Genomic DNA, 24,322 nt, shown 5'->3' on the forward strand with positions numbered 1-24,322 from the left:
CTCTCCAGTACTGGACTGAGTAAGATGCTTTGCATCTATGACACTGTATGCTCTTGTTTCAGAGAGGGACCGACGTAGTCAGGCCTTTCTCTGTCTCTCAGACATTTTGAATTACCATGATAGATGAGACACAGGTATAAGTCATGGCAGTAATGACAGCTACATGTAGGTGTTTCAGTGAGTCATGCCAATGTGCCTGCATAAACAATACTAATGCCTTTGAGCTGGCACACCAAGATTTAATGCAGCCATTAGTAATATTATTAGTCACACCTGTTTTTGACAAGTCAAAGTGTCTTTTTATTTTATTTGGTTTCATTTTCATATCCAATGAATGGTCTTATGTAATTCTGACCAGCATTAAAAAGGCTTCATTTTGACTCAGAAACTTGGAGACACCTGAGTCTCTGTCAGCAAAACCTTGCCTTACTTTCTCACAGCATTAGACATTCATACTGATTCACATCTTCCACTGGTGGCAGCTGAGCTACGCCTCCACATCAGTATTCACTTGATTAGCTTACAGAAGGGAAATGTCAGTCGATGAAGGGAAGGCGGACTATTACTCATTTACTTTATCCAGCCTTGTGTTTCCAACCACTTTCACAAATGAACTTCTCTGCAGGTTACTGCTGCCTCACACCTCTTATTAGCAGGTGCTCATCCAACTTTTTGCTTGTTTGCTTGAATTCAAGCACATTCTTTGATTTGTATCGGTAACTAAAAACTGGACGAATGACTTACTGAAACTTAAAAGTATAACAGGATTTCTACCTGTGACTGTATATTGCAACTGTGGCACTGGCGATTCCTGATTCTTTCTGCTGTTGTTCACTTACATACTTACCATGTTTTGTTTATCTGTCTATCTAATCTTAAAGCAGTAACCTTGGTCTTTTTTTTTTTTTTCTACAGAGCATAAAAAATATTTTGAACAATTAACTTATCTTGAGAGTGTGCCGTGCTTGTGAATTTACGCAAATACTTCATACTTACCACTGCTGTTTGGCTCTTGCTGCCTTTTTTCTCTCCACCCCCTCCCATCATTTTCTCCCATCATAACCCTCTTTCTGATACTGATTTCATCCCTTCATCTTGTTATCCTTAACTTTTATTCCTCTACTCTGCACTTCTCTTCCTTTCTTCTCTTTTTGAAATTCTCTGCTCTTTCCTATACTGGATCCCCTCCCTCTCTTCCTTCTCACACATCCCTTGTGCCTAACTTTACAGTCTGTGGGTGCTGAGGACTCTATGCTTCAGGCTGTCTTCTGTCTGCTGGCCTGCCTCCGTAATCTCTTCTACCTGCTAAAGGTTTTCTCTTTGTCTCTCCTTGTTGTTCTTAGCTTTTTATCTCTTATCTCTACCAGTCTTTTCTATTGGTCTTTGCACTTGTATGTCCTTTTTACTTTTCTCTTGTTTTCTATCCTGTTTCAGTGTTTGTTTTTTTTTTACATGTCTGTCTGTCTCACACCCTCTTACAAATTATAAGGCCCATATCTGCTACCTACCCTATTTGTTTTGTGCATGTTGTGTGAGTTCATCCCCTCATATCTATCTAGTCAGCTCATTCTTTAATTCACTCTTACATATCTCACTTTGCCAGTAAATGTGTGTGTTTTGTGTGTATGTCAGGAACTGAGAGAGAGCCAGAAAAAGCAGCAAGCGGCACTGGAGAAACTACGGGGCATCAAAGAGGACAAACGGCGTGAGCTGATTCGAAGGAAGGAACAGGAAGAGGAGAGGAAAAGACAGGAAGAAAGGAGGCGAAAGGAGGAGGAGGAAGCTCAAAGGTATGATGCTTTTACACAAGTTTAATTTTCAGTTTTATGATATTTCAATTAAGCATCATTTTAAAAGCAAAATTAGGATTGTCTTGACCTCACAAGAAACATTTCTAAAAGATGCACTTTTTTCATGTTTATATACAAATGTTTGTTTCACTCTTGCAGGCGCATTAAGATGGAAAAGGAGCGTCAGTGGCAGGAGAAGTTGAAGAGGGATGAAGAGGAGCGTCAGAGGAGGCTTCAGGAGGAGCGAGAGGCCAAACAAAGGGAGGAGGAGGAGAGAGAGAGACAGGCTCTCATCCAGGCAGCCAAGAAGGAGGCCGAACGAGAACTCCGAGCGAAGGAGGAGGCAGAGCGGAAGAGGCGAGAGGAGGAGCAGAGGAAGAAAAGAGAAGAGGATGAACGCCTGAGGCAAGCGGAGAGACGAAGGCAGGAGGAGGAGAGGAGAAAGCTGGAGGAGGAGAGGAGGCAGCTGGAGGAAGAGAGGAGGAAACTTGAGGAAGAGAGGAGGAAGGAGGAGAAGAGAAGGAAAGACGAGGAGGAGCGACACAAGCGGGAGGAAGAGAGAAAGAGGTTAGAGGAGGAGCGCAGGAGGGAGAGGGAGAGGGAGGAGGAGGAGAGGAGGAGGCACAGGGCTGCCGAGGCTGCCATCCGGGATGCAGAGGAGAGGAGAAAGCGAGAGGAGGAGGAGAGGAAGAAGAGAGAGGAGGAGGACAGGAGAAAGAGGGATGAAGAGAGGAGGAAGCTTCAGCAGCAGCAGCAGGAGGAGGAGAGGAAGAAGCGCGAGGAGGAGAGGAAAAGGGCAGAGGAGGAAAGGAAGAGGAAAGCGGAGGAAGAGGAGAGGAGGAAAGCGGAGGAGGAGAGAAAGAGAAAGGAGGAGGCATCTCGGCAGCAGCAGCAGCCGCCAAGTGGAGTCGGGAAGCTGGATATTCAGGAGAAACTGACCGCTCTGCTGAAAGGACTGGAAGAGAGGAAGGGTGAGACACAAACACACACACATGATTTTTTTTATTTTTTATTTTTTGCTGGCCTTACATTTTTCTGTGCACAAAACCACATTTGAAGCTCAATTCTGATTCTTGATGTGCTGCTTTAGGCGGGCAACCGAGGGCCACACAGCACAGGAAGTCAGCAGCTCTCACATCCTTCAAAGCGCTCTACCCATTCACTGCACGAAACCACGAAGAGCTCAGTTTCAATGCAGATGACATTATTGAGGTAAGAATGAAAAGGATGTCTCACGACGGCCGGACACGTGATGTAAATAAAAGAAAGAAGAGATAAACTTTCCCTTAGATGTGGCCCCACAAGTTAAACCTTTCCGTCTTCATGAAGTAACAAACTTTGTGTCTCCTGCTGTCAGGTTGATGAGACGACAGAGAGGGAGGAAGGTTGGCTGTATGGGAGCAGACAGGGGAAGATGGGCTGGTTCCCAGAGAGCTACGTAGAGAGAGTGGCTCCGTCAGATGCAGCTAATAATGCTGCTGCTCCTAAAGCGCTGCTCCAATCACAGCTTTCCAACGTCCTTGAGGCTTCAAAGGCATCGGGGACGAAGTCTGCCTTCACGCCGACACACTCTCCAAACCCCGCACCCTCTGAGACGCAGGGACAGGTGAGAAGTTTGCAGAGTGTAACACATTATACAACAGGTCCTTTTGCTACTGGAGCAGCCATAATATGATCATCTTCAATGTGTGCACAAACACTCAAATACTCACTGTCCTTCCTTTATTACTATGCGTCTATCAGCAGGTGGTTGGTAACCTGCTTGCACAGGCCCTGTGCTCCTGGACAGCAAAGACAGACAACCATTTGAACTTCAATAAGGATGATGTGATTCAGGTTCTGGAGCAGCAGGAAAACTGGTGGCTGGGAGAGCTGAACGGTGAACAGGGCTGGTTCCCCAAGACATATGTGACACTGCTGGGTGAAGAGGAGAGTTCAGAGTAAGTCCTGCAATTCTCTGGCCAGGCTACAAGCCTCAATGTACGTGTTTTTTTTTTTTGTTTGTTTTTTTACTTTTTTTTCGAGACTGGTAGTGAAATCACAAGGCAATGGCTGAATCATTAAGCGAATACATTTTCTTACAATAGAGCAACTTTTACCTCACAGATAAAACCAGTCAAGCACAGAAGCACACATGACCTGTTTGCCACAATCTCCGAGTCATTGGTCACCATCCATTTTTTCATATTAGATTTCTAAACACATATAAACAAAGTAGCCTGAACCTGTCCACTTTCCATATCAACATATTTTGTGGCCGTTGGAGGCTCGTTATCTCAGGGCGAATCAGTGAAAACACGCATCAGTCACACGATGATATGAACGTGTTTGTGAGTGTGCCTGCATGCACAGGTGTGGTAACTATTTAAGTATGCGAGGTATTCAGGCCACAGAAATGACCTCTTCTCTTCTCTGTCATGAGGAATCGGCTTAGTTAAAAGTGCCGCACACAATTACAAATCACACTAAAGAATGGAGGGTTGTGGTGAAAAGGAACCGGTCGTTCAAGTGCACGTTCTAACCTTCACCTTCACCTATGGTCATGAGCTTTGGCTAGTCACCAAAAAATGAGATTGCAGGTTGAGAAGCCAAAATAACAGGAAGAAGCTCAGAGTTGAACCACTGTTCATTCCAGTTGAAAGGAACTAGGTCATGTTCCTTCATGTTTCGGGCCTCTCTTCAGGATGCCTCCTTGACGCCTCCCTGTGGAGGTTTTTTCCGAGCATGTTTAACTTGTTGTAGACCTCAGGGCAAACACAGAACACACTGGAGGGAGGGAGCGATATCCCATCTGACTTAATAATGCCTCAGGTTCTCCCAGGAGGAGCTTGAGGATGTGCCTGAAGAAAAGAACGTCAGAGCTACTTTGTTCAATATTACTGTTTGTCACTGATAAATCTAGGATGGAAGATGATGGATGAAATACTTCACAGGGTATTTTAATGACTAAGTATATTAATGTTGGTTTCTATGTTTACAGCATGAAGAGCTCCCCTCCTGATGCTTCAGAGTCTAACGACAGCCAGCAGCTTGAAGGTACAGCAACACATTTCCCTTCCTTCTTCTGAAATGACAGTCTGAATGCAGTGAATATTTATCTACTATATGTATGTGTTTATCTAACTCATATTTGAACATTTTACAATGATTGTCATATGATTAAAGGGACTGACATAACATTTTATATTAGTTTTATCCTGGTTTTGAATCATGTGTTGTGTCTCAAGTGAACAATAAAATCTGTATTTCTCTCATTAAATAAAATAAAGTACCTGTTTATCTGTGTCTACCTGATTTAAAAAAACAGGTCCCTGAGCTTTAGTATGATTGATGACTTCATGTTTTTGTTCACATGCTCTTATCCTTTCCAGAATACGTGGCGTTATACACCTATGAGTCTCCAGAGCCTGCTGATCTGACGTTTAGTGAGGGAGATATAATCTTGGTGAGCAAGAGAGAGGGAGAGTGGTGGAACGGATCTATCGGCGACCGTACAGGCGTGTTCCCCAGCAACTACGTCAAACCTAAAGAGACAGATGTAAGAACTCTCAATACACCTGTGGGATAAACTAGTTTAGTAAAACGCAGTCTAATGGATGATGGATTGTTTTATATTGAATGTGCCTGTTATTTTATCTGTTATTTTTGCGTAGTGCTCTTAAAGGATTTAAATAAAGATATATTCTGTTGAAATAAAACACACATTTGTATTTTTTCAGGCGTCAAGCACATCTGGGAAGAAGAAGCCAGGTAAGCCCCCCATCTTTTCTTTTCTTTTTTTTTTTTTCTCTAATTTCAAATCTTAAGATCACAGTTCCTGGTTTTGCATTTTGCTGCAATTTTAAAGTTGCGTTTGTGTGTTTGTTTTTGTGTGCGCAGAGATTGCCAAGGTGATCAGGGCTCACTCCTCTACCGGGCCTGAGCAGCTGAGTCTGGAAAATGGCCAGCTCATCCTCATCCTTGGAAAGAACGTGTCCGGCTGGTGGCTTGGAGAACTGCAGGTCAGTTTTGTCCATTAGCAGCTGTGATCCCTCATCAGTGTAAACAAACCTTTCAGCAGGTCTGTCTGTTGTTCACCAGAGGTTTAGGGCAGAGAGGTTCCCGTTCTTTGGTGGAGAATTGTGTGTTTGGATGTCTTTGTTGGCCAGCATCTCTGCTGTCTGATAAACATCTCCAAGAAGTAATCATTATGTGTGTGTGTGTGTGTGTGTGTGTGTTCTGACTCCAGGCTCGTGGTAAAAAACGTCAGAAGGGCTGGTTCCCCGCCTCTCATGTCAAAATATTGGGATCCAACAGTGGCAAATCCACACCAGCACCCCAACCAGGTAATATGCACACATACATCAAAAAAAGTATATTACACTCATGAAACAACGCTGTGATAAAATAATAGCGTAAATAAAAATAATTCACATTCGTACATACAAACACACGGTCTTTCTCTTCTCCCTCAGTCTGTCAGGTTATCGCCATATACGACTACACAGCCGCCAACGAGGATGAGATGAGTTTCTCCAAAGGTCAGCTGATCAATGTCCTGGACAAGAACGATCCTGATTGGTGGAAAGGAGAGCTCAGCGGGACCACTGGCTTGTTCCCCACCAATTACGTTAAGATGACCACAGCAGATTGTGACCCCAGCCAGCAGTGTAAGTAAAATCCCCTTAAACATGATCAGATTTTATTTGAATAGGTACAGAGCAGAACTCAGTTTAAGCAGCAGCCATTAAATATTCACCATTGACACCTAATGAGCATCTTTCAAGTCACATATGGGAGCTAGAATTTGAACTACTGCCTAAAAAGAAAATACTGGATCTGATGGCTGATGTCAGTGTAGATTCTTGATTTAAAAACAACTGTATAGTGAGTTTTTAAAGTATTTTTTCTTTATCAATGGCACTGTCAGGTTGTATTTTCAAAGAACGTGTTCACATCAAGCATGTTTGGTGCTTTTTGTCATTTGCTTACTCTGCATTTGCTTACTTATTTGCATGTTTGGGAAGGTGAGAACAATGCAAATCTAACTTGAATACACCTATGCACTGTCCACTCCCACTAACAAATTTCTTGGGAAACCTGAATACATTTTTATAAGCTAAATTTAGAGGGAGTGGAATCAGACTTATTTGGTTTTGTATAAAAATACAATAAAGTAAAAATGGTCTGGATGAATTAAGTACCCTGAGACTATACTGCAGAAACAGCTCACGCAAGTTGAATAGTTGTAACTGAAATTGGAAATATTGCAGCTAGAAATTGTGCATGACTACACATAAAGAAAAATACAGTATGCATGTATAAGACACAGAGATGCTTGACCTGCATGTTGCTACAGTCCTCTTTGACTAATTCTTCTGCTTTGTTCATCTACTGTGTGCGACCCCCTCCCCCCTAATCCATCAACAAAAATATATTTCACCTGCCCATCTCTTCATCTGTATACAGTATCCTTTCTTCTCACTGACTGTTTCACCTTGTTTCTTCTCTCACTTCCTCCCTTCTTTCCCTCCCAATCTGTGTCTCCGTCTCCCTCCCTCTCCCCGTTCCTCGGCCTCTGTCTCTTTCTCCTTCTAGGGTGGTAGAAAGTCCTCCACCTCCTCTTCCTCTCCTCCTCCTGACTTCAGAGAAACCCACTATTACACACTGCTCTGAAGGGGTGGAGTGTCTGGACCCCACCCCTCCATCTACTAACTACTCCCACTGAGCTAATGTTACTGTGTGTGTGTGTGTGTCTGTGAGTGTGAGTGTGAGTGTGATAGGGAAGCAAACTGTGAGAAGGTGTTGAGAGGGAGAAATTAAAGCAGATCTTGTGTTAACTGTGACAATTCACTGATTCAGTGAATTGTTGAAGCCTCGGTGCCTTTTGCGATTCCCTCCTTCCTTGTTTTGATTGTGAATTGATGATACAGTAAAAGCAGAGGGATAGTGGGTCTCTTTGTGGCTTCTCCAGACACTCATTTTCCTCCCTCCTTCGTCCCACATCCTCCTCTTTCCCCCCTCAGCTCACTTCTTTTTTTCCCCCGACATTTCTTACTTTTTCTCAATAATTATGTCCACTTTTTCCATTCTCATTCTTTCATTTTGGGAGTTCAGCTATCACAGAGCCCACTATTTGTCTCTGTCTGTCCTCAGAGATGTGTCTTTATTCAGACATGATGTGCATGTTTTACTGTCTCTTTCTACGCCTTGTTGTACTTACGATGAATATCATACTAAATTGTAAGCTTGTGGATATTTTGAGAAAGAATGCACAGTCCTTATTCCTTATTACTCTTCTGCACTTGTCTTTTAACATACTCAGAATAAGTTAGCATTTGACCTGCTCTATTTATCAAATAAATAGTTTCAAAAAGTAATAAAATATATAATAACAATAATGTTGCTCAGGATTGAGTTAGAAATTGGAGTGGAGAGTGTGCTTTAAGAGATGTTTGGAGCATTAAGAAATGCTTCCCTTTGCTTTCACTTCACTTGAATTCTGTTGACTATAACTCTTTTGCAGTGTGCTTTTTAATTTTATTTCACTTTGCAAACCTTCAATTTAACCTAAATGAGACAAAAAAAAATTGTACAAGCAGATCTGTACATTTTGTCCTCTACATTTAAAAGCCATAATTTGGTCAGCTCAGCTGTTATCACTAACAGACACGTAAGCAAATAAGTGGTTGTGAAGTGAGATGAAGCGACTCTTTACCATATGGCTAACTCCTCCAAAGCCATAAGCTTTGCCTTGAGGAGTGATTATAAAAAAATGAATAAAAAAAAAAAACGACTGCTGCACCTTATATTAATGCTGTTTTTGCTGAATGTTTCTGTTTGTGCAGAAAGTGAATGCATGTCTGCTCCTAGTGTCCACTACAGGTTACATAATAGTAATCATGATTATCAGGATTGTGGATACATTTCCTTCAGGTCAACAGGTGAAAACTAAACTATGCAAGCTTGAAAGAGGTTTGGCCTCATGTGAGGAACTATGACTTTGTACTGAGGTAGACAGACATCAAGGAGTTCAGTGAGAAACATCACAGTACAGCCTGGATGTCTGTAGTGCACCACCATCAAATTACTGTAACTGTACTGATGAACCTTAATGCAAGGAAAGGAAATTGCTGCTAAAGCGCTAGCCACTTTTTCCTGCTTTCATTATAATTCTGAGGTTATGTGTCTCAATTTACCACAAACTCTCCTCAGATTCCAAATGAAAATGATGCAAGAAAACCGTGTGAACCGCCCTGAAAGGGAGTTGCATGAAAAGTTCATAGCAGGAAAAGCTGTTAGCACAACTGATCTGACGATATACATTTATTGCACAAGATGGTGTGACTATTTTTGAAGATGTGTCTTTTTCCTGATTCTGATATATAAAACATTAAAGAGTTGTTTGAGATGACCGTCAGCTGTTAAATTATTATTGTGAATGAAAGTGTTTTCACTTTTGCAGGGTAGAGGTGTGCGTGTGTCGTGTTCAGTGTTTATATCGTCAACATGATTCATATGATTAAGATGAACAGATATATGTGAACAACCTTTGCAACTGTTTCAGTGACTTGTATACTCAACTAGACGGAGAATTAAATATTAATATATATTCATCATATTGATCACAATATTGATCAAAAAATAATGCCAACTGTTGAGATTTTGCTCTCTTACTCTTTTACTGTGGTCGCTGAAAACTATTTTCAAAAAGTCAGCTTTATCCACTCTGAACATGCGTCAAAGGGGTGAGAAAGACAGAAAGAATCTCTCTTCCTGTTTTGGTACAAACAGATTGCTTTAGCTAAGTCTAGGAGAAGTTTTAATCTGATACCAGCAACAAGAAGATAAAAGCACAGAAGGTGAAAGAGACAAAATAGACGGGAGAGACAGAATACGATCAGACGGAAAAGCAACAGAAAACAGATGGCCAACTAAAATACTTGGAGACGCAGAAGGAAAGAGGAAGAAAATACGATAACTAAAAGAGAAGATGAACAGCAGGTCACAGGCAATGACTTTACAGTGCAGATTCCACTTTCTAAACCTCTGGGATGAGACAGACGATGAGTTTGAAGTCAGAGAGGCAGAGGGAAGGGCAGAGTCAGTGAGTGAGCAGCAGTCAGCGGGTGTGGGACTTCCACATTGGGCAAATGGGCACTCTGCATCAGGTAAGTGTGTGTGTGTGTGTGTGTGTGTGTGTGTGTGTTGATCTTTTTTCCCCTTTTGCCATTTCCCTCCTCCCCTCTGAAAGCTTCAGTAATTTGCACATGGAAATGAGAAACAGGAGTAGGAAGAGTTAAAAGCAGCACCAGGTTTTTCCAGCAGGAGGCAGTGTTGTATATGCAGTGTTAAAGTGTAGCTGTGGCGTAAGCACTGGCTTGTGGTTTTGTTGAAGTGGCAGCACTGGTTGGATTATTGTTGTTTTTTGGGGGGTTTTCTGCGCAAGAACTACAAGCCCCCTCTTGTGTGTTCCTCCTCTCCTGCAGGGTGTGCAGACCTGAACAGCCTGGAGACGCTGAGCCCCCAGGAGAAGAAGAGACAAGGTTACATCCATGAGCTGATACAGACTGAGGAGAGATATGTGGACGACCTGCGGATAGTGCAAGATGTAATGCACACATATCGACTCGAGCATTAACATTCCCGTTCTGTAAACATAAATCAACCAAGTACAGTTACATACTGAAAGTTGTTGTTGTTGTTTATCTGTTTGTCCCTCCTGATCGCCTACCTGATGATGTGTGTGTGTGTGTGTCTTGGTGTAGGTGTTCCAAAAGCCGATGTCGGAGTCTGGCCGCCTGAATGAAGCAGAGATGAACATGATCTTTGTCAACTGGCGAGAGCTGGAGGCCTGCAACAATAAATTTCTCAAGTAAATATCGGACGGACAGACTGAATGTGATCTACAGGGACAGTCAGTCTGACAGAGTGATGATAAAATATACAAGTGTGACTGTACAAGTGCTGTGAATGTGTCTACACAAACATACAGCGCTGCTTGTTTTTATATGTACGTGTGTGTGTGTGTGTGTGTGTGTCTGCAGGGAACTTCGTATTCGTAAGAAGAGTGGCGGGGAGAACATGCCGGTGCAGATGATTGGAGATGTCCTGGCGAGAGAGCTGTCTCACATGCAGCCCTACATCCGCTTTTGCTCCTGCCAGATCAACGGAGCCACACTGCTCCAGACTCGCACCGACAACGAGCCGGACTTCAAGGAGTTCCTCAAGGTAGGCGGGCGAGGAGACTGAGGAGGGAGTGAGCAAGGGAAGGAAAGAGGGGTGTAAAGCCATTTACAGTTTCAATACCTGCTTTACAACACCCAGATTATTTTCATGTCCTTATTATGAATTACTTTCTGTGGTTCTTTTCAGTATTTTTATAAACATAGCACAAAAAATAAGGAAATTTGTGTTTGGTAGATTATTTCTTTGTTGTAACAATGCTTCTTGGCAATTAATCTTATACCGTTGGAAAGTCTGTTTATTTCCCTTTTAAATGATGCCAGATATGTAAGGAACATGCATTTGTGGGATGAGCAGCAGAGCTGAGTATGTGGCGATGAAAAATCTGCCAAATCTTCTCTGCCAATGCCAAACAGCTTATTTTGCTGTTGCTATTGACTCATGTTTTGAGCTTCGGGTACCCCCAGGTGCTGCCAGTCAGGCACCTGATTGGCAGCATAGGGCTGCCAGCAGGCCTGCCATGACTGCCCTTCACCGTCAGGCCTGTTTGCGCTGGTGTCAGCAACACGTGTATTGGAACCTGAACATGTGGAGGAAGGTTATGTTCAGCGATGAGTCCAGATTCTGCCTGCGGCAGTTGGATCCTAGGGTCGCAGTGTGGAGAAGACGTGGAGAACGCTATGCTGATTGCTGTACCAATAGAGTAACATCTTTTGGTGGAGGCAGTGTGATGGTGTGGGGCGGCATGTCCCTCACTGGAAAAACGAAGCTTGTCATCATTGGAGGCAATCTCAATGCAGAGAAATATCGAGATGAGATTCTGCAACCAGTGGCAATCTCATATCTCCACAGTCTGGGACTGAACTCTATCCTCCAAGATGCTCGCCCCCACACAGAGCGGGGTTTATCAGAGACTACCTCCAGAATTTGGGAGTGGAGAGGATGGAATGGCCTGCCAGCAGTCCTGATCTCAACCCCATTGAACACTTGTGGGATCAGCTTGGGCGTGCTGTTCGTGCCAGAGTGACCAACACAACCACGTTGGCTGACTTGTGACAAATGCTGGTTGAAGAATGGGATGCCATCCCACAGCAGTGTGTGACCAGCATGAGGAGGAGGTGCAAGGCTGTTGTGGCTGTGTATGGGTCTTCCATACGCTACTGAGGCTCCTGTTTGTTAAATGGATAAATTGTTAAATTGCCAATATTGGTCTTGGTTCTTCAAACTTCAATCATCCAATCCACCAAACACCAAACAATGTCAATGGCAGAATAAGCTGTTTGGCATTTGCAGAGAAGATTTGACAAATTTTTCATCAGCACTCATCCCACAAATGCATGTTCCTTTACAAATGTGGCACCATTTAAAAGGGAAATAAACAGACTTTCCAACAGTATAAGATTTATTGCCAGGAAGCATTGTTACAACAAATAAATAATCTACCAAACACAAATTTCCTTACTTTTTGTGCTATGTTTAGTTTTATATTGTAAAACATAGTCTCATATAGTGTTTTAATGACCTTTTAAAGACTTATTGAAACCAGCAGATACTCTGCTGTCACATACATGAAGGTGGAAACAAGAATCTTAATGTTGTCTTTTATCCTCATCAGAAAATTGCCACAGACTACAGGTGTAAAGGCATGCCGCTGTCCAGCTTCCTGCTGAAACCCATGCAGAGGATCACGCGCTACCCACTGCACATCAAAAATGTAGGCCTACGTGTTCATGAGCGTGTCTGTGTTTGAACTCCTCATTAATTTGGTCCAATACTGACCTTACTGTGTGTGATTAGAACAAAAGAATGTTTTGTCTCTCATTTGTGGGAGAAAATAACTGGTCTGTGTATTTAATTGTGTGTGTGTTTAGATCCTAGAGTGCACTGCAGAGGGCCACCCTGACCGAGGTCCTCTTAAAGAGGCTCTGGAGAGGGCGGAGGAGCTCTGTCAACAGGTTCATTTCTTCATTCATTCTCTCATTTATGATGTCACTCTTTACCTCAGTTCAATCTTTTACTTATTTTTTGTTCTGTGTGGTGTGTGGATAAGATCTTGTCTTTCAATGTGAATGATATTTCTTTGTTGACCAGGTGAATGAAGGCGTGAGAGAGAAGGAGAACTCTGACCGACTGGACTGGATTCAGAACCACGTACAGTGTGATGGCGCTGCCGAGGTATGAAGCCTGTTGATAAACTCACAATTTAGTTTGTATCAAGTTAATTATGTATGAATTCAATGTTTTAGCATTAACTCAATTAGCTTATAAGTTATTATAGAAGAGAACAACCATTTTCCACCCAATGAAGGTTCCTTATAAAGTTTCTCTCTTTCAACAGCACCTGGTTTTTAACTCTCTCACTAACTGTTTGGGCCCCAGGAAGCTGCTGCACAGTGGAAAGGTGAGTAATACAGTAACATCTCTGAAAATGTGGAAACCAGAGTCGATAAACAACTCACAGGCAGCCTTTATATTCTAAAAAATGTTCATTTCATGAACTCATTTCAGGAGTCATGTTCTGAATACATTTTTTAAAATCTAAAAAGAAAAAGAGAGCAGGCAGATGGGAGATGAAATGTGAAACATCACAGATGTCAGAATGCCGTTACACAAAACACGGACTCATCTGAGGAGAAACCTAACAGAAGGATCATCATGAAAAATATTGTCTTATAAACTGAACATTGCCATTTGTATTTAAGCTTTAGAGTGAGTCTGTCTGTAGTCCCTCCCTCATCACTGAGTTAAAAGAGATGCAACATTTTTGAAGTAATTTTGCAATCATACTGTAAGTACTGTTTCATTGTTGGATTATACTGGATATGATATATTTCACACTTACATCTTTCCAGATGTACAAAGTGAAGAGCAACAAGGAACTGTGGGCTTTCCTCTTCAGTGACTTCCTGCTTTTGACTCATGCGTCTAAGCAGTTCACCTCGTCTGGTCCTGATAAACTGTTCAGTAACAAGAACAACGTGCAGCTCAAGATGTACAAGCCGGTGAGAAACACTGGAAATTTTTTCCTTTGAGGCAGCATGAGGCTTTGTACTTTCTTTTTTTAAAAGATTTTTTTATAAAATGCACAGTTGCTCTTTAAATTTTTAATATGTCTCTTCTAATGTCATTTTTGTGTATTTTCGACATCTTTCATTTCCTGAAGCCTGTGCTGCTAAATGAAGTTCTGGTGAAGCTTCCAGATCCTTCCAGTGACGAGCCTGTCTTCCACATCTCACACATCGATAGAGTCTATATACTCAGGACAGACAACATCAATGAACGGTAGCTGCACACGCATACATACACACACACACACATACACACACACACACACACACACACACACACACATACACACACATATACGCTGGCGGCCTTTTGCAATTTGGTGGCCTTTTACGATTACTGTGTGTGTTTGTGTTTTCAGGACAGCATGGGTGCAGAAGATCAAGGCTGCATCTGAAGAATTTATTGAGACAGAAAAGAAGAAAAGGGAAAAAGTCTACCAAGGTAGGTCTCGCCCACACAGACGTATTTATGCCAACTAATGCTATGACATCTCTAGATTAATCAATCTGTGTGTCTGTGTCAGCAGCGCGATCTGTGAAGGCGAGCGGGATCGGCAGACTCCTTGTCACCATCTTGGAGGCCACTGAACTTAAGGCAGCCAAACCCAATGGTGAGCATGGATGCACTCATGTCACAGGATGTCTTTGTAGTTCTTTCTTCTTCTGTCCATCCCCTCTTTTCCCTTTTTTAATCCCATCTTGACTCTTTTCTCCTTTCTTCTACCTGCTCTTTCATCCTCCTCTTCTTGTCCCTCCAGGTAAAAGTAACCCCTACTGCGAGGTGACAATGGGAGCTCAGATCTTCACGTCCAGGACGCTCAACGACACTTTGAACCCCAAGTGGAACTTCAACTGTCAGTTTCACATCAAAGACCTCTACCAGGACGTCCTCTGCATCACCATCTTTGAAAGGGACCAGTTTTCACCTGATGGTCAGTTACCTGCTAGTTTCTTTTCTTTTCATGTCTTCTCCGCTCATACTCCACCAGTAACTCCTAATAATTTCTCTGTAAATCTGCATATTAAATAAAACTCAAATTTCCCAATCACATCTTTTTTTTTCTTAGTGGTGGCTTCTTAAATTGACAACTAAACAAGTGAAAGGATGAGCTGGAAGCAAATTGATAATGTTGATCACTGTGGGACTTTTACTTTTGCATTTAGTCTCAGAATTGTATTGTTTCTTTTCTTTTTCTCCTTATTTCTAAGAAAGCCACGTTGTATTTTGATAGTTTGTGGCAATGGAAATTGGAGATGTTGCGTGTTTCTGATTCACAGTGCTGATGTTACGCTACAAAATAAAAATTGCAAGTCATAAAAATACCGTTCCTTCTTACACATCTGCTTCTTTGTATTTCTTCTCATATCAGACTTTCTGGGACGGACGGAGGTTCCCGTAGCAACCATAAAGAAAGAGTTGGAGAACAAGGGGTCAGTGACTCGACGTCTTCTGCTGCACGAGGTTCCAACGGGGGAAGTGTGGGTCCGCCTCGACCTGCAGCTCTACAGCAAATAGCCATGTAGGATGAACTGAACCGTGTCTTCTGTTGAGACATCCAAATAAGGAGCGCTAACCAAATAATACAAGCTGCTTTTTGTGACATAAATAAACTAGGATATATTCCGTTCACATGGCACCCACATGCTTAAAATGGGCTTCAAGAAGATACCCATATCAAACAAGACACCCCTGAACTTTGTTTCACACCGCACGCCTTAATATTTTAACAATAACCAGCACTAATAATACGTCTTATGATGTCAGCTGAATCCTCCAGTGAGACGTAGGGTCTGTGTGACATCAGCTACACCCACCAATAGGAGTAAGAGCTAAGTTTCTTCCACAGATGATGAACTCAGATAGAAAGGGAAGCATGATTTGTGCTGCAGTTTGCACTTGAGCAACATAAACACTCTGAAGGAGTTAAAAGGAAGGACTACAGTCCGACTTCTTAAACAGTGGAGATATAGTGTGTCATAAAGCTGAATCTGGGTCCTCGGCTGTAATAATTTATAACCTTCAGGGGAAGGTAGAACTGGACAAACTGGCTGTTTAGAAGCAAATAGTTATAATACTACTAATAAAGCAATAAAACTAAGAATATAAAGGTTCTTTGAGCTCCTCTAAACTCAGTAATAACAGTCAGTTATTAAGCATTCACTGACTTCAGTGCTTTAGACTCTGCCAAGTCTGCTCAGCCATTTAACAAGTCAAAGTTGATGTTTTATCTTAGTTATCATGAAGATATGAATGTTTTTTGTTTTGTTTTTTTTTTTTCCTGAGGACTGATGGCTTTCAAGAGACTCTGCTGATCTGCTGTGTTGCCTTCACTGATCGTAAACTGTCTGGTCTGTACAGTGTCTTCTTCTCACAGTCACATCAAGGGCATCATAAACAGTAGATACAGATGACGGGCAGCAGCATGGACAACTTGGATCAAGTGTTTTTGTCAGTCTGGAGTCAGTTTACTACTGTAGATAGAAGATCTCAGGATATGTCATTCTGAGTTGAGTCTGTAATAACACTGAACACTTTATCTGCCGTTTGTGTGTGTGCGTGCGTGCGTGCGTGCGTGTGTGCGTGCGTGTGTGTGTGTGCGTGCGTGTGTGTGTGTGTGCGTTCATGTCTTTGGAGTGTACCAGTGTAAAGATCTTCAGCTGAGGGCTCTTGAGATGCTGCAACTTTTGGAGTTAACTTGTAACTCTTGGCCTTAACGTAAATCATCTTTGAAGTCTTTTAAAAATCACAATTTCAGAATCATTTGATTTAATTGGGAGGATGTTAAGAAATCAGGAAGGTTTCCCACCAGATTACTGGAATAACTAGTGCTAGGTGATTTCTTTTTCTTACTTTGTCTTCCTAAGAGTCAGTTGTTCTTTCTTTACTTTTCAGCATCATAAGGCTTTTAGGAGGTTGATGTTTGAGGCGACACAGATTGGCAGTTTTGTCACAAATACCAAACTGTATCTTCTCTTCTTTGTTACACTTCTACCCTGCCAGACAGATTTTAGGTGTCTTTCTCCAGGCCCCACCTCACCAACGACAATATTGCCCATCTCTGTTGCCTCAAAAAGTTTCCCTCTAGAAACATTATTTATGTTGTAGCTTGACTTTTCTGTGTCATTTGCCTTGTTTTTACTATTCCAGTCTCTGGTCTAACTCTGAGCACCTGCTGGTGTTCTAGATATTAATGAAAACGTGTTGTATTTATTTTTTAATTTATGCGTGTGTGACTATCCAAAGGTTTGAAGCGGCTTTGCTGTGTCATCTTGGATAATCAGCTGGTATTCACTGGGTTTGTTTTGAACGTGGGTGATGTCAAATATTAAAAAATGTGTTCACAGACAGATGTTGATACTCTTTTGAAAGGCAATATAATATCTTAGATGATTCTCTTGAGTTTTACTGTAAGTAGGCTAGGTCACTAGTCATTTTGTTAGGCCTGCTGCTTTGTCTCTTGTATTCTTTTCATTTGTCTCATTCAATCAACAAACAGTTTTTAAGTCTTGTATTAACTTCAGTGTTGTTTATTTCTATTTGTGGACAATGTGCAAAGAGACTGGACGAACTTCTATCTATCTGTGTGGGGGTTTGTTTGTTTTGTTTTATTTTATCTTTCATTTTCTGCAGCTATCTGCATTGACTTCAGCTGTGCTAACTGAGTTTAGGGCCTCTCTAACCCAGACTGCCTGTTCACAGCTGATCAGCCTGGAGTCTGTACCTGCTGTTTGTACTCACCTGGGCCTCTACATGGCACTGAATCAGGGTTTCTTACATCAAATTAAAGACATTAAAAGTGACTGAACTCTCAAAATTATTTGCTGGCATAAAGAAAAGTGACATTTAGCACTTTCAACTTCTAATGCACAGTCTCTTGCAACAACAGTACATAAAAAGGCAAATAACCACTTGCATGTAATACTAGTTATGACAGAAGATGAGAGTTTGCTGACTCAGGTATGATGTTTTGTGTGGAGCAGGAACTCAATAATCAGGTGCCTAAATTAAGAGAAATTACATGTTTAAATGCTAAATTTTAATTTGGGGGAGGACAAAGTTTTTATTGAACTACACTATTAGCATAAAATATGTCTGGTGTTGTCTAATGCATTACATAGTTAATTATATTATTCAGTAAAATAAAGTGCATATTTAGTTTAATAAATTATAAACCAGATGGGGGGGGGGGGGGTTCTCAAGAAAATGTAAATTTGTAAGTAAATGATATTTCATAATGAGGAATTTATATTATTTTCTGTTAGTGTCCAGCCACAGAGGCAGTGAAGTACAGTGTGAAGTTGTCAGTGCGCACCAATAGACCTCATTAAGTCCTTCTTCACCCTCCACTGGCTCTGGGTCCACAGGAGCAACACTCATTATATAACCACACTGACACTGGCTCTGCAAGGGGCTGACAGCAACACACACAACAGAGTCGACAAAGTCAGCTGAACTCAACCTTCTGTAGCAGAGGTCACAGCAGCAGTAGTAATGGACTTAATGCAGTGGGGATGGATGTGGTGAAATAAATGAATGTAACTGACGGGAACTAATTCTTTTACACTTGATTTAAAAATACAACAGTCACATATGAAGCTGAACTACTGTTGGATTTCTCTTGAGGATGATGATGATGAAAGATAAATGAGTCTTTAATTTTACATGACTTGAAGTTACAGTTCCAAATGATAATCCTGAATGATTCTGTATGAGGAACAGATCACCCTGTCATATCTATATTTATGTATTTACATAATATTCAACAACACTAAGAAAGAATATGTCTGAATATGTGAGGAGGAAAGTTTGATTCAGTTGAAATATGAGACTGTGTTTGTTTCTTGCAGCAATTATGTTTCAACCAGTGGAAAGTGTGGAGGAATTTGAAATGCTTAGAGAGATGAATACAGAAAAAGAATCTGCCATTGTGTGTGTGTGTGTGTGTGTGTGTGTGTGTGTGTGTGTGTGTGTGTGTGTGTGTGTGTGTGTGTGTGTGTGTGTGTGTGTGTGTGTGTGTGTGTGTGCACGTGCCTGTATTGTCTGCATATTGTCAGTGTAAAGGTTGTGTGTGTTTGACTTTACTGCGTGCAGCTGGCAGTGTCTCGTGCTCTCCCCCAGGACACTATTTTAAAATTTGTGATGCAGGAAACAAACTCATAACGATGGTCATATGAGTGTCAGATTCACTCATCATTCAAATGTTTGCATTTCCTAAAGTGGACTTAATTTAAAATTCAAATACTGTAATGCTTTTTACATGCCATCATGCCCAAAAGTTCTGAAATGATTATAATCCATTCATTAGAGACTAAAAACTCCTATTTCAGTTTCCAACCTGAGGGTCACATTGAGACCACGGCTGTCATAACCTAGCCCATAGGCCAGGACAAAAGCAGGAAAACAATAAATACAAGTTATTTATTGTCAGATATGAGGAGTGTTAGTCTGTGACATCAGTAGTGTTCATGTGGATAGTGAAGGGTTAGGTGTAGTAAAAAATAAAACAAGGGCTAAGCAAAGCAAAAAGGCGCTAGCAGGGAAGAGAGCGAGCCACACTGGAAGCTGGGGCTGTTATATCCTGTAGAGCACTGGGCCCATGTGCTCCAGATCTGGTTGGATACTGCAATAAGCTCCTCTGGCACCTCAAAGACAACATGAGTAGACACCGTAACTGACACAGCGCACACACCAGACGGAGCCCCCCCCCCCCCCCCCACATAAAGCATAAAGTCAGTGTCCCAAGGGGAATCACCGGCATTCTCACACCCACCCATAAGCACAAAAGATAAAAAATTATGAATGACTTATGTCAAGTTCACATCCAAGATCATACAAACATCCACACGGCGCTGTTTAGATGTGTTCTGGTTTAACTCACAGCGTCTTCTTCTCAGTGATGTTCTTATAATCCTCCTGAGTCAACAGCTCGGTCAAACATTCAGTCATGAGACTTTTTTTTTTCTGAGATCGCATCCATTTGATCAATAATAGTGTTCAGGAAACATCTGACCGCTCATCTAACCGATATCTTGGGAAGTATGACTTTGTGACAGCTACCAACAAAAACACATTTGTATTTCTGTTTGTCTTTTAATGTTTCGTGTATTTCTTTTGATTCATGTAGCTTTCATGTATAAATAAATCATGCATCCTATAGGCTCTTTCCCTATAAATAAAGTTAGAGTAAGTGGAGAGGCAGACAGAAGACAAAAATAACGAAAGAAGAAGGAAAGAGGGGGAAAGAGAAACAGGTAGAGAGACTTAGTGGGTGAAACAAATTATAAAAGGAAAGTGCAGTAAAGCAGAAGAAGAGAGTAGTTTAGAGGCAGATGGAGTCAAAAAACAGACGGAGGGGAATAAACACATATGGAGACAGAGAAAGAGAGTATGGAGAGGCAGAGTGACATGTGCATGGAGGATGAGTCTGAGAGGCCCTGAGTCCCACTTGACTCAGTCATGGGAATGATTTGATTATCACCACATGAACAGCTGTCTTATGTAACACACACACACACACACACACACACACACATACACACAGAGACTCATACAAAGAGAACTCAAAAATAATGAGGGGTCTGTGTTCGGGCCAAAAACCTACACTGAGTAAAGGCGGCCTGTAGCAACAGAGAGACAGAGAGTGAAAGAGAGTCCACATCAAAGAAGACTCACAGACAGGTTCAGCCAGGGCTCCTCCACTATAAGGTGAACACATAAAATAAGATAGTTCTCACTGGCAATGAATGAGTGGCGAAAGAAGTATTCAGATCCTTTACTTTAGTAAAAGTAGCAGTATTATTCAGGTAATACTGCAGAAGTATTATCAACATGTACTGAAAGTATCACAAGTACTCATCATGCAGAATGCCCACTATCAGTGTTATATTATTATATAACAGTCATGATATGATATTTCTTTGAAAGATGAAGCTATTGTGAGATGCACATTTTTACTGGACCTGATGCTGTCACTCGGGATCATTCAGGCATCAATAAGTGACCTGTGGTCCTGGTCCCAAAGGAGGATGGCACTATAAGGTTTTTATTCACCTTAATTCCATTTCTCAGTGTGACTTTTACGCAATCCAACAAATGGATGATATCATTGAATGTCTGAGCAAGCAAGGAAAAGCACCTGACAACTACTGACATTTGTACAGCCTGCAGAACACCATGGAGTCTTTTTTAATTCACGGTCCTGCCATTTGGGATTCATTGTGACTTTCCAGAGACATTCACTGAATTTGCTGTGCTGACCATCAATCCCTCTAAGTGTGTTATTGCCAAGACAGAGACTGAGTTCTTTGGCTTTGTCATTGGCAACAGGGTAATTAAGCTCCAAGTCAACAAAATCTAGGTGACTGATCTTAGGTCCAATTTGGGGATGGCTGGATTTTCCCACCGTTTTATTCCTCTCTTCTCTGCCGGGGCTGCTGTCTTCACAGATATGACTGGATCAAAATGTCCCAACTGGCTCTAAAGGACAGAGAAGCCTTTCATGACACCCAGCTGTCACTCAGTAAGAAACCTGTTTTGCATATAGTCCAGGGTTATGGTTCCCCTTACCCTATTATAATTGTGATTATAATTTTGATTTAATAGAACTGCTATTAGGCTAAATATATGTTAATTATATTAAATATATATACATATTTTGTTATTGCTATTCTTTTACTGGATGTGGACAATAAGCATTTTAATAACGCTTATTTTTCAAAACACACTGTAGTTTTGACAGTAAAAACTTAACCTTGAATCATGTAACTGTAGCAGCTGAGTCAGTGCAGATTAATTTCCTCAGTCACATTACCTGCTCCACCCCCAGGTTACACCAAATATCAATAGAAAAAACTATATCTGTAGTCACGTCTCCCCTAAAATATTTTGTTATAGAGGTGGTTTGGTCCGGGGATGTATTTTCAGCAGCACAAACGCTACTGAATGATTATAGAAATATTATAGGAATATTATAGGAATACTACAGGCAGCAGTGTGTCTCTATGATCCTCTTGCTCTTCTGCGACTACACATTCTCCTTGTCGCTTTGATCATGAAGGTGACACTACTCTATAGAGAGTATAGGCTACAATATAGTATAGAGTTGAGTATTTATAGTATATAGTTTAGGGAATATTATACATCCAAGATGAAACTGACAGAAGGGCGAGACTGAGAGAAAAAGGCGCAATTACAAATCTGTCTGCTACTTCAGCACCACGGACAGCACCATGGATTTATCAATACACAGCACAGTTAGGCTACTGATATTTCACAGCCATGGTCGGGGCCATGCATTCTAACTTGCACAAACCTCAGTCATATAAAGGATTAATAAGTCAGGCAGACTAGAAACATATTCAACTAAACAACCTCTCTGCCCCTGTACTCTCTCTGCTACTTGGGGAGGCAGGTTAAGAAGACGGATGACATTCCTCCTCATCCCCCATCAAAGCGCCTACTCACGTCCCAGATTCAACATCACAGCAGACTGACTCACTCACTGTCCCAGCGGTCTAAAACATTTGGTAACATCATCTCCACTCACCCTCATTTTCACTTCAGTTTGACCTTTTCACTCATTTAGGTTTACATTCAGTTACAGGCATCTCCCACATAATTAAACAAGTAACACAGTTTGACAGCTCACAATTTTTACATACATTATTTTCTATATGATTATTTTAATTCCATATTAATTTTGTATTGTCCACAATGAAGCTCTGTTATCAAATAAAAGCAGTCCAAATTAATCAAATCAAGTATATCTTTCAAAGGTTCAACATTTTTAGTAATAATTTCCTTCTTTTTGTGACTATCCTAGAGTAAATTTTATGCTAAAAAGACAGCAGCTTTGGAAGATTTCTACTTGATTTGACTCATTCGGATGGCTGAAGCTTCATATTAGCTTCAGATAAACTTTTGAATAAATTTTTGCACAGAATAAGGACTGTGGATTTTGGCCCCCATCACTTACACTGAAAGCGCATTAGAAAGGGATTAATGGTCAGTATGAACAGAAGGAATGATTACAGCAAACAAAAACCCTACAATGTTCATTTTGAGATCTGACTATGATTTTATTTGTGCCTATTCTTTAATATAGAGTTAATAGCAAACTGTCCAGTGCTTATTTGTAGTTATTGTGTTTCGTCCACCCCTTGTGTGTCAAATGAGTTTGGCCAGCCAGTATATATGTGTCAGTATATATGTATTTGGTCATATATTTTTATGTTTTCTTGAGGTTAGTTTAGGTCACTTGGCTCAGTTTTATTTTGAGCTCAGTTTGGTTTTGTTGACCTATTTTTAGTTAATAATCATTTTGCTTTGTTCTCTCTCATTTTGGGAGGTAAGTAAAAACCCATTTTTTTTTTAATCTGAAACCTGCGTGCTATGTCCTCCTGCTGGGTCACTAACAGGCCCATTAGTTCCTACTGAGGATGCCACAGGCCACTGCACTTTGGATATTTGTAGCTCTGTTTAACTATTTTTGACTGGCGTGCATGTTTAAATTTATCAGTAAATATTCATGACTTTCATCCATAATGAAGCTGATGCTGCTTTGTTTTGCTGATGGACTTGGACTAGGAGACTAGACTGCCCCCGCTGACCTGAAGGTTCACCCATTGCTCATGAATAATGAAATGAAATACCAGTGGAGCAACGACTGTATTGTGGTTTAGGCTCAGCGTGCACTCACACAGCATCTGAAGCTCACAATTCCTGTCCCTTGCTATTTCAGAGATGACTGACAACAATTCCACGCAGAGTACACTGCACAGAGTTAAGGGAGTTAATATTTTATCACACTAAGCAGGAGGTGCAGAAATGGATGCATTATGGATGGTAAGTGGTTCGTGTGTTGTGTATTCTGTATGTAGAACAAGGTTTAGATCTGTGTTTTTTTCTTTTAGTAATGATGATGTTGAGGTGATCAATGATGGAGGAGTCAATGAGGAAAGTTTTGGTTTTCTAATCACATTTGTCTGTGTTCAAAGGATATTTTGGCTTCTGAATGCTTGATTCACATTATTCTTCAGAAGGCGCTTCTGATTATTATCTTCACTTTCATCTATGCTATAATCTTCTCAAAGATATAGGATATGGGTGGACTATTACTTTCTTCTGTTGTTGTACCCTCTTTCCATTTCAGTGCATTTTTAACTTGGCTGTATGGCAATATCAGTCGGTTGATCCACCACTGAAATATCTCAACATCTACTGGGCGGATTACCATGAAATTGTGTACTGACATTCATGTTTCCCAGAGGATGAATCCATTTGTTGTTGCATGTTAGGTG

At 41.2% G+C, this 24,322-nt stretch overlaps 1 protein-coding gene across 1 annotated transcript in view; it reads left to right on the forward strand.

Moving 5' to 3' along the window:
* The window catches only part of LOC122979154 (intersectin-2-like), a 34,752-nt gene extending 16,928 nt beyond the window's left edge, over positions 1-17,824 (forward strand). Inside the window, exons 17-41 of the mRNA XM_044346386.1 lie at positions 1,633-1,790; positions 1,950-2,033; positions 2,526-2,586; positions 2,913-3,002; positions 3,148-3,396; positions 3,537-3,730; positions 4,771-4,826; positions 5,162-5,328; positions 5,510-5,540; positions 5,670-5,791; positions 6,019-6,115; positions 6,245-6,439; positions 10,259-10,380; positions 10,538-10,644; positions 10,817-11,000; positions 12,571-12,669; positions 12,827-12,910; positions 13,047-13,130; positions 13,294-13,356; positions 13,808-13,957; positions 14,119-14,237; positions 14,383-14,465; positions 14,551-14,634; positions 14,782-14,955; positions 15,394-17,824. Of these exons, the coding sequence (XP_044202321.1) occupies positions 1,633-1,790; positions 1,950-2,033; positions 2,526-2,586; positions 2,913-3,002; positions 3,148-3,396; positions 3,537-3,730; positions 4,771-4,826; positions 5,162-5,328; positions 5,510-5,540; positions 5,670-5,791; positions 6,019-6,115; positions 6,245-6,439; positions 10,259-10,380; positions 10,538-10,644; positions 10,817-11,000; positions 12,571-12,669; positions 12,827-12,910; positions 13,047-13,130; positions 13,294-13,356; positions 13,808-13,957; positions 14,119-14,237; positions 14,383-14,465; positions 14,551-14,634; positions 14,782-14,955; positions 15,394-15,539 (3,003 nt within the window). The 3' untranslated portion in view covers positions 15,540-17,824. The remainder of the gene's footprint in view (positions 1-1,632; positions 1,791-1,949; positions 2,034-2,525; positions 2,587-2,912; positions 3,003-3,147; positions 3,397-3,536; positions 3,731-4,770; positions 4,827-5,161; positions 5,329-5,509; positions 5,541-5,669; positions 5,792-6,018; positions 6,116-6,244; positions 6,440-10,258; positions 10,381-10,537; positions 10,645-10,816; positions 11,001-12,570; positions 12,670-12,826; positions 12,911-13,046; positions 13,131-13,293; positions 13,357-13,807; positions 13,958-14,118; positions 14,238-14,382; positions 14,466-14,550; positions 14,635-14,781; positions 14,956-15,393) is intronic.
* Positions 17,825-24,322: the final 6,498 nt, after the last annotated feature.

This window comes from Thunnus albacares, chromosome 1 (assembly GCF_914725855.1).
Source record: "Thunnus albacares chromosome 1, fThuAlb1.1, whole genome shotgun sequence".
NCBI lineage: Eukaryota > Metazoa > Chordata > Actinopteri > Scombriformes > Scombridae > Thunnus > Thunnus albacares.